Raw genomic sequence first — 10,973 nt, forward strand, 5'->3', positions numbered from 1 at the left:
TAACAAAAACCAAACAAACGAAAGACCAATGAGCAGAGGACATGATCAACTTGTTTCCAACATGTTTACAAAATAAAATCATATCAAACAGGGACTGGATTAGGAGGATTAATTGGGAATGTCTACAGCTTTTTTTTCATTCATTCATGTATCAAATCAAATTAACAATCAATAAGAATTAAGAAATAACCATTTTATTATCCAACTCTTTTTTAGGCTCACCACAAAATTTTCTTATGCCTTTACGGGACATTTGCTTGGACAGCATTATATAATGATTCCAAAATGAACTAGAACAGGTATTAGTTACTAATCTAAAACCCCTAAAATAAAACTATTAGGGGGCGTTTGGTTCAAACTATGGTATGGGTTTGAAATGAGGAATGAAACCTAGGTGGTATGGGGTTGGAACTTGATACTTGATTTCATGTGTTTGGTTTTAAACTAAGAATGATAGTTTTCCTTTTAATTTTAAACAGGTATGGGTATGAGCCATACCCACCTCCCCCCTTGGGTTTCAAAAACCCATACCTTGGGGGTTTGAGGTATGGGTTTGAAAAATGAAATTTCAAGAAACAAACACAAGGTATGGGTTTTGGTCATTCCAAACCCATACCTTATACCTAATATGCTTGAACCAAACACCCCCTTAGAGGGCTAAACAAAATAATGTGAAGATGTTGGTTTACTCGAAGCTTCAAAGAGTAACTATAGATGAGACCATGATAAACAGTTTGATTAAGCAAATATGTAGAAGCTATTACATGCTTAAATCATTAACTAGGTTAAACTTGAAAGACGATCCATTTTAACTGATTATTATATCAGCTTTTATCAGTCTAACACTGATAGATGTTTGTAATCTAAAGTGCACCTAATAACTTGTGGCTTATTTAAGTCAGGCATAATTAATACTCAGATACATCCGAAAACCAGTGACCAAAAAAGCCTGGGAAAAGATCAATAACAACCGAATATAAAAGGTTAAAAGAAAGACTCTAGATTGTTCAGGCCCCCCATAGTAGTGATAAAATTCCATTCAAAGACTATAATAAAATTTGAAGAAGACAAGAAGAAAGAACATACTTTAAATAGTCGTTACCAGGTTGTTTTCTACCAGCGGCAGCCTGTATGGCGTTGCTTAGCTGCTGCTATATCCTCAATTAAGTATGTGCTATCCTGTGGGAACACAGGTCTCTCTCATAGACGAATCTGTACTATCCTCTGGGAAAAGTAATAGAATTTTCGATAATTATAACTATAATTATCATCGCTTCAATAATATACTTGAAAAGACAAGGCAAGAAAGCAAGAAAGAAAAACCAACTGCCAAAATCCAACAATAGTCACCAAAGCATAAATAGCAGCCAAACTCACAACGTAGACTGAATTAGTCTGCCTCATTGCTCAAATCATGTAAAATAAAGCAACAGCACCCTACCTTACATAAGAAATGGTGCAAAAATGAGAGCTAGATGTTTCTATATGGACGGAAAAGAACATTGGGGTCAATAGGTCATAATAGCGTGTGCATGACGATCAGCATATGCCTAACTGAAAAACTTTGTAGAGAAACTGTATTAAGACGCTTTAATATTTCCCACCCTCCATGAATGGTTAAATCATGTGCTTTTATTCCGAAACAGCCCTACATTAAATCAAAAATGCCCAATCCTGAAGGTAATCACTACTATGGTGAACTAGAACTTTGAAACTCATCTGTTTGTATTAGCCTTGACCCTTATCAAAAGCCAACCAAATAGAAAAATGACATTACATGAATGAATGGACATAGACAAGCAACGTAAGCTTGATGGTACCATACTGTACTAATCAACAAACCTTAAGGAACAAAGCACAATATAACCCCACTTGATTATTAGAAAACAATCAATCACAAGTTTTTCTTCTATGCATTAGCTAAGATGTCAATAATGTAATCAACAAATCCATATTCTAACAAAGGTTTGAATTTGGATAATGTGGTTTCAATATTCTTCACCCCCCTTTGTCTGATACAATAGTTCTCTGTTAAAAAAAACAATTTTTTTTTGAGGAATTAAAAAGAAAAACAATTAAGCAGCATTTTGGACACAAAGTTTAACACAAAGGGAGCTTAATTTGGTAAGATGCTGTACAATCCCAGCAACTCCATCTCAGGATCAAGTCTCTTGGGTGGGGGGGAAGGAAAGCAAATTAATCCAAGGAAGATAAACAAAAACATTCGAATCTCATATTTCTGGTACTACATTCAACATATCTGGCTGTACTTTAAAGGTTTGTTGTAAATTCGTAATACCTTAGATAGTTAAAATGGCTTAAACAAACGAACATAAACCTTAAAAGAACATAATAGTTAAAATGAATAAACATGAACCCCAAAAGTAACAAAGAACATGTAATTTAAATGTAAAGAACATGTCTAATCTCCACATCCAAATCCAAAGAACATGTAGTTCAAGTCCAAGACACATGTTTATTTTTTATTCAAAAACAAAAGAGCACGTGTCGCATTGAAAAGGGCTTAAATCAACAAAACATATAGCTCAAAACCAAAGAACATATGTTGTTATTTTTATTGGGTGCACCATGAGCACTATACATCTGTGTAGTGCCAATCAATTTGCCTTTTGATATACCTATTCTATTAAACCTCAACAGCTTAATCTAACTACCTAAGAAGGACATGATACACCATTCTATGATAATACTGATACTGTCAAACGCAAGTAATTTCTTTGCTCCATGATGATTTTAAGTCCACTCTAAAGTAGGGGTCTTGAGGTTATAAAATTAATGACATACTAATTCTGTGTGGCCCGCAGTTTATAAAATTGTTACATGAAGATAAATATCACCAAACCCCTTATGGAAAATAATTAACTTGGGAAATGTGCCCAAAAAGCGCAAGTGAACCAAAAATACAAAAAGCTGCCATAAAAGTGCAAGTGAACCAAAACGCAGTAAGATGCCATAATAGTAGGTCCATCATGTTCGACATAGCTAGGTAACAAAGGCATCACAGTATCTGACGCCCTGGAGTGGGCTCTAGCAGTCAGGTAAAATCCAGGTGGACTGGTGGAGTGACAAATTATACTATATGAAGTAAATTAAGACAGTCATCACATTATTATGCTGCAAGTTTGTTTAAGTAATCAATTCCACAAATCCACATGCATACTTTTTGAAGACTATCAAGGATGTTAAAGGTTCTTAAGTTTTAGCCTGGGACATAAACAAGTCTTAGGGATAGAAATAATTAAATAATATGAATCAACTATGATCAGATGTTGCTTAAGCTGTTGTTGTCACCAAAAGAGATCCTATAGGAATAATTAAAATAAATCTTAGGGATAGAAATAATTAAAACACGTGATCAATACGTTGCTGAACTTATTGATCACACGGGTTTTTTAACAAATTGAATAGAAAAGGAGAAATTACAAGGTGATACTCTCTTTTGGTCAAAAATAACAAGTCATATTTGACTTTTATAGTTACATTATATCCACTTTGACTTCTGTTTATCAATATAGTAAAAGTCATAAAATATAATTAGAAAGAACTTTTTTATATTAACCTATTCATAATTCAAGAATATTCTAGGAGATTAATAGTCTAAGTAAGCAAGTTTTGACCTCTACAACACTAATTCATGGTGGATCATTCAACACAACAATTTGTAAGAAGGGGAGGAAATGACATAAAACAGCATGACTGCCTCCATTCTTTTTTACTCTGATAAAAATGGCTTGTCTTCAGTCTATAAATAAACAACCTTCTCTCTCCCTATGACCCTACTCTCAGTCAGTCCACGACAAGGGAAAAAGGTTCTTAAAGAGTGCAAAGACTACCAAGCACTGTACCAAGGATCCTGATTCATGAGTCTCTCGGTTATGGCAAGAAACATATATATAAAAAATGATATAGCCATTTCTATTGACTCCCTTTTATATTAAAAAAACATGGTGGACAACCAGTCAACCAATTATTTTTAAAGAGGAGACTTATGATAATCATAGTTTGTTGGATCACGTTCAGTTGGGGTGAGTCGTTCAGTTTAGGTCAATCTATTCATGATGAAATTCAATCGGTAAGATACAGGTAGGAATGGAAAAGGTTAATCTTGATCATCAAGTACAGGACACACTAGAGATATTCACTTGCAATGGACGATTGAAAAAAGGCAAGCTTCTTATAGTGCACTATCCTTATGGTATTACATATTTGAAGGACTCATGATGTTTAGTATGAAGAATAATAAGTTAGCTATTTAAAAAAGCATGTTTCTTTTCTCCAAAAAAAAAAAAAGAAAAAAAATAAATAAATAAATAAATAAATAAACATGTTTCTTAAAGATTATCGAGACAAATCAGCCACGTTGCTGAACAGGCTCAAAGTATGGTTGGACTGCTTGGACAACCGAATCACTACAAAAATAGAAAAGAATTTTGTAGTCACATAGAAATATGGATGTTAAAATCTAGTGATGCTGAAAAGCTGAAAGCAACTTGTGAACCTAGCATGTCTCTTGAATGATGGTTCTCTCCTCTAATTCATGCACTAACCACCAGTGCTTGAAAATAGTTACATCAGAAAGTAACCAGATTCTATTATTTTTTTCCTGTTAAAATGCTAGTATCTAACTCTCTCAAATTCACAAACTATATTAAAAGTGAAATTCTCGGGGGTGGTGTGTGTGTGTGTGGGGGGGGGGGGGGGGGGGGGGGGGGGGGGTTTAAAGAAGGGCAACGAAAAAAATTATGTAGGCTGATTCTTCCAAAGTAATATAAAACATATGCAGTGTTAATGTAAGAATAAAAATTTACAAGAAGTAATTTGCATACCTAGCACAGAGTCTGACACGTGTCACAAGTGACCGGTAGCCACCGCCCACAGGCAAATCGAATGTGATCATGTTTTTGCATGCATCTCAGCTCATAGGTGGGTAAATTACTTTCCAACCATGCAGTAAATATTTAGTAATCAACCTTGGCAATGAGTTTCATGTTCTCTAGCTCATAGGAACAACATTATGAGGGACCCAAAGCCCACTCTTCCAGTAGCAAAATGATTCACCAATGACAAATGAGACCCGACCAGGAAGTTGTAAACTTCTCCGTGTCCTTCTTCTTGTCTTCTTCTTCAAAGGTCAGAGCTAGAATCATGGATATTTTTTACCATATTAATTGTCTATTATGTAAAGCATCTTGCTCAGACAACTGTGACCTTTAAAGAAAGCATACTCCTTTCTGAATTTCTCTACAGCGAAAAACTGATCAGACATCAGCTTGAAGACCAAAAAGATGAAGGTAATCTCAATCTCAGTTATATTTGTAACGACATACTATATTTTCTGAGTGCTCAGTTTCTGTAATTCCTTCTATGTCTGGTGCAGTTACTAACTTGGATGCATCGCAAGTTTCGGCAAGGTAATGGTGAAACACTGAAGGAATTTCCCCTAGGTAAATATTCTTCTTCTGCTACACGATATTTTGATCTTCTGCCATATTTTCTTTCTGCCATTCATCATTGTGCTTCCAGCGATTGATCATGTGCATTAATTCCTATCAACATAATCCTGAGGTGCTGTGTCCAAAAAAAAAAAGAGTACAGCAGTCATCTTCTAGACAGATCAGAAACATGAGAAACTCTGATTTATAACTGTAATATATATATATGCAAATATTCTATCTCACATATTCACATCCAAAAGGCCAAAAATACCCCTTACTTGTGCCTAAAATCCCAAAATCAATAAGTCCAAGTCATTGAAATACCCCTTGGTGTGAACAAGCCTAGAGCTTTCTGACACTTTCACAACTTTTTCGGGATCATAGTTATTTGCTACATTCAAATCAAATCTATATACATGGAAATATGGTTATGATTAAGCATCAAGGTATAACAAGTAATTTTGAGCATCTTTCAGGGCAGCAATTCCTGGATGACCCTCATTTCTATCAGAAGCAAAACCAAGGGAAACAAAGAAGAGCATCATTTACAAGTGTGGAGACAAGAAATTTTGCTGAATACGAAAGAAAAGCATCGTCATCTGATGAGTATCCTGAGTACTTCGAAGGATTTCTAGCAATCGGCACTTTTGGGGTAGCAGATGCAGTCATCGCAGAGCCAGAGACACCAACATTTGAGGTATCATTTGATAAGCTTGCAGAAGGAGAGGCTGAAGTGACAGAAAATGAATTGAGGCTCATCAATGATGAGTTAGAGAGGGTGCTTGCTTCTGAAGCAAAAGATGATGGTTGGACCGATTCTTCAGGGAGAAACAGTCATGTTAGCAATGGAAGAATCAGTCATGCAAGCACCATCACTCTGAGTGGGAAGCCACTGGAAATTCCAGAAAGCACAGGAGGCACAGGAAGTAATTTGATGTACTGTCCACTACAAGAATATCTGTTAGGCTCAGCAGTAGAAGTGCCAGAGAAGGCAACAGTGCCGAAAAAGGAGAATAGGACATCATTGGGAGAGCTATTTGAGAGGCACAAGGCAGAAGAAACCTCGGAAGTCAAGTGCAAACGCGGGGAGAAAAGGGAAGATAAAGAAGGAGATAAGACGGCTTCTATGAATCTCATGAAAAAGATACTGACGAAGAAGAAAAATGCACTGCATGCTGCTTCTAGGAACTCTTCTGCTTCAACTAGGGGACCTGCTGAATCTGGTTCGGCAGAGACAAAGCTGTGCAAGGTACTTAGCTTATTTAATGCATTCAACTAGTTGAGTTTCAATTTGGCCAAACAGAAAATGCATAAAGTTGATATAAAATATCTTCAACCACCTTAAGTATTTTGGATTCCCAATTTCGCAAAATCATTTCATATTAATAATATCTTTTCTAAAAAAAAATGCAGTCTTGTTTTGACACTATTAGAATTAAACTACAAATCTTTTCCGCATCTTGATCTTAGGAAACTATTTACAGTATTTTATAATTTCACAGCTATTATCTAGTAGATTTTGTTTATATACCTCACTTGACATACTAGGCTCTACCAAGAAAAACTAATGATCATCAAAATATTTTTAAAAAAAAAGGCAGCAGAGTGGATAGTTCAATAACAGATTAATGCATTATGTTTCTCTCCTTAAAAGAGAAACAATATTCTTTATACTCCCTTTTTCCTTAAAGTTTGCCCGTTTTGTCATCTGTTTGACTGTGTCAATCAGTATGTTACGCACTTATGCATTACAGATAACAAAGCAGACAAACATGAGAGAATATTAGGAGAAATAGCACAAAAAAAGGAAGAAAACCAAGCTCCATAAGATAACCACAGTCGTATATGGAAAATTGGCAACTCCTTCAACTGACCAATCATATAAGCACTCCTTTTTATAAGAAGAATCATGAATTAAAAACTCAGAAGACGCGAATAAGCAGTTGCAAACTCACTTAATATAAGTAAGAGATTAAATTGAAGCAGATAATAAAAATAATTGGTTCCTAAGAATGAAGGACATGAAATTTTGAACTCCTTTGCTTTGTTAAAGTTCTTTCCTTTCTAATTCTCATACAGTTGACATACACCAAACAATTAACTAATCAAACCTCAATTGTCATTCAGGAAAAGTGAGATATTGTACAATAATAAAAACATGAACTTCTAAGGAAGTATATGATTAACATGTTGAAAATCTAGACAAAGTATCTTCCTTCTCTACCTAATAATTTCAATGCAGATCCTACAGAAATTTCACAAGAAAGTGCATCCCGAATGCTTAATATCCACAGAAAAGTCAAACAAAATGCATAAGAATGGGATCAAGGACATGATGCCCAGCAATGCAGGCTACTTCAAGGATGAGCACACATTTCCAGATGAGAGCAACACAGCTTTCTCCCAGAAAGCAGGTCAAAATGGTTACATGCTAAGTAGGAAGAGCATCTCTAACCCAACTCAATACACAGATGATGGTAGTGATTCAAATGGGAGCAGGGAGTGCTGGATCAAAACTGATGCAGATTGTAAGTATCTCTCATAATATATCACATTCTCTTCATAGTTCCTTGGTGGTAGGTTTTTCTTTGCGACTACAGCTCAAATACTAGAGTCAACCTATGCAGTCTTGAAGCTGTAGTTCACCTCAAGTACCAAGTCAGATACACAGTACTTGACACTCGAACATGGGTTTGAGTTCATATCACTTCATATACCAATTGAATGCAAAATGTTAAGAAGATGATCAAGTCTAATACAGGTTCATGTATCAGAGTCCAACAATAATAGGCATAGCCAAATCTAAGTAATGTGCATTGAAATGAAGAATTTCCACCTCTAATGCGTGGTGTATAAGTGTATAACTGTTAAAATTGGCTCTTGCATCATTCTAACACAATGAGATGTGTGTATTACAGACCTTGTTTTGGAGCTCTAAAAGGAGAAGCACGGATGCAGCTACGCCAATTCCATCATGAAGAACTACAACACATCTTATGCTATGTTAATGAGATGAATATCCCTAGTATATTTGACGAGTATGTTGAGTGGTTGAGTTTGAAGCTAGATAAAAATAATAATAGAAAATCTGGTGTGAAACTCTGTATCATCTATCATCAGTCTATAAAATATTGCGGTTTGTATTACTTCCTAGCAATTTGTGTTTTACATTGTGGTTGTAATTATAGCAAACTATCCTCATTTACAGCAATAAAATTGTCATTCTATACATAAAAAGTCTTTTAAACTATAGGAGGGAGGCTTTTAGAATCAAGAAAGGATGATAGACATATTTCGAATAGTGGATTCTTATTTCCAATCTTAATTTTAAAAAGTGCACCTAAGGTGCGCCTAGGCGCAAGGCACAGTGAGGCTCGGGAGTTGGCGCCTTAGCTCTTTGAGGCTCAAAGACCTACAAAAGGTGCACGCCTTTGCGCTTTTTCTAGGTTGCTTCTAGCGCCTTATTTTGCGATTTATGTTTTAAAGCATCAATAGCTATTGTGTAAGTTTATTTTTCCTAAAGTATACCATAAGACTTTGTTATGGGGCAGGTTTTCTTCAATTCTAGTGGAGAGAGAAATCCCATATCTTATAATTCGATTTGGAGAGCTACAAGGATCCCGCAAGATTGGAGGAAGAGCACCTCGGTCCCGGTCTATAAAAACAAAGGAGACGCTCAAGATTGTTCTAACTATCGATGGATCAAGCTTATGAACCACAATATGAAGTTGTGGGAAAGAGTGATTGAATATAGGTTGAGGGCATGCACAAGCACTTCAGATAATCAATTTGGTTTAATGCCCAGGATATCTACTATGGAAGCAATCCACTTGATAAGACGGATGATGGAGTTTTATAGGGTAAAGAAGAAGGATCTGCATATGGTCTTTATTGATTTAGAGAAGGCATATGACAAGGTGCCATGAGAGGTGCTTTGGTGGGCTTGAAGAAAGGTATCCCACGAAGGTACGTGGACCTGGTTAAGGATATGTATCGGGATGTGTCAACAAATGTGAGGACATGTGGAGGGTTGACAAAAGATTTTCCTATTACAATTGGATCGCATCAAGGGTCTGCATTTAGCCCTTTCCTTTTTGCAATGGTTCTAGATGAAGTAACTAGACCAATTCAAGATGAAGTCCCATGGTGTATACTGTTTGCGAATGATATTGCTTTGGAGGATGAAACTAAAGATGGGATTAATGCCAAGTTGGAGCAATGGAGGCCAAGATTGGAATCTAGAGGGTTTAAGCTAAGTGGGAGTAAGAATGAATATTTGGTGTGCCACCTTGGTACTCATAGGAGAACAACCAATGAGGTGGTGAGTTTGGATGGAAAGGACTTGACCATGTGTGAATAGTTTAAATATCTTAGGTCAATCATCCAGAAAAATGGTGACATTAATGAAAATGTGGCCCACAGAATTAAGTCGAGGTGGCTTAAGTGGAGAGCGGCTACAGGAGTGTTATGTGACCGGAGCATTCCCTTACATTTGAAGGGAAAATTCTACAGGCATAAGACCAGTGTTGCTCTACGGTACCGAATGTTGCGCTTCTAAGAAGGAACACATTAAAACGATGGAGGTTACGAAAATGTGAAAGTTAAAGTGGATGTGCGGGAACACTCTAAGAGATACAATCAGAAACGAGGTTATTCGCAAGAAGATAGGTGTGGCAGGCATTGCAGACAAATTAAGGGAAAATTGTCCGCGTTGGTTTGGGCATGTAAGATGAAGACACGATGGTGCATCGGTACGAAGAGTGGAAAGGTGGGACCATGGAGGGGTTAAACGAAGGAGAGGGAGACTGAAAATAACTTGGTTGAAATGAATAAGGAACGATATGAAGTTTTAGGATTTGCATGAGAATGAGGCATTGGATCGTAAGGGATGGAGGAGGAGGATCTTTGTCGATGATTACACGGAATAATCAAATTTAGTTTATGTAGCCGACCCCACTTATGGGATTAAGGCTTTGATTGATTGATTGATTGATTGCATGGCCCTTTCACCTTTTCTCATAATTTCATTTTTACACTAAATTAGTAGAAACTATTATTTCTTTTCTAAATGAATAATGTGCGCCTCACCTACAAAAGGTGTGCGCCTTCGCCTTGCGCCTAGGCTCCAAGGACTTGGATGGCTTTTAATCCACTCGCCAAGATTGTCATTCTATACATAAAAAGTCTGGACGGTCTGGTAGACAAGGAGTAAGACACTCGTTCCTATTACCTTTCTCTTTTCCTCAATCGTCTACCCTAATTTGGGAAGAAAAAAAAACCTTGTAAGCCACTTCAAATTTTCAAAAATTCCATGAATCGATACTGATTCCGATTGCTCGTTATCTTTAATAGATAAAACACCACACCACCGATACATGAAAGCAATAATCTTCCTATTGAAAGGGATTAACTAATGTGCTAGCTAAGTTTGCGATTAACGACAATTAACAACCATGAAGACGGAAAAACAAGCAATAAACGAGACAAGGAGAATTTACCGTGGGAAACCCGAGAACC

The 10,973-nt window shown here is 36.4% G+C and overlaps 1 protein-coding gene across 1 annotated transcript; it reads left to right on the plus strand.

The window, feature by feature from the left end:
• The first annotated feature begins 5,094 nt into the window (after nucleotides 1-5,094).
• Nucleotides 5,095-8,679, plus strand: LOC145581611 (protein LAZY 1-like). Its single transcript, XM_081638624.1, has 6 exons — nucleotides 5,095-5,151; nucleotides 5,269-5,312; nucleotides 5,399-5,465; nucleotides 5,933-6,705; nucleotides 7,699-7,984; nucleotides 8,375-8,679. Exons 2-6 carry the CDS (start codon nucleotides 5,307-5,309, stop codon nucleotides 8,392-8,394), a joined length of 1,152 nt encoding a protein of 383 aa, XP_081494750.1. The 5' UTR covers nucleotides 5,095-5,151; nucleotides 5,269-5,306; the 3' UTR covers nucleotides 8,395-8,679.
• The last annotated feature ends 2,294 nt before the right edge of the window (nucleotides 8,680-10,973 follow it).

The sequence above is a fragment of the Chenopodium album genome, chromosome 15, assembly GCF_948465745.1.
Source record: "Chenopodium album chromosome 15, dcCheAlbu1.1, whole genome shotgun sequence".
NCBI classification, from domain to species: domain Eukaryota; kingdom Viridiplantae; phylum Streptophyta; class Magnoliopsida; order Caryophyllales; family Amaranthaceae; genus Chenopodium; species Chenopodium album.

Bases quoted from the DNA above. Each gene is read 5' to 3' on its own strand.
- LOC145581611 (XM_081638624.1), top strand. The intron at 6,706-7,698 runs GTACTTAGCTTA...ATTTCAATGCAG, and splicing joins CAGAGACAAAGCTGTGCAAG to ATCCTACAGAAATTTCACAA. The intron at 7,985-8,374 runs GTAAGTATCTCT...TGTGTATTACAG, and splicing joins GATCAAAACTGATGCAGATT to ACCTTGTTTTGGAGCTCTAA.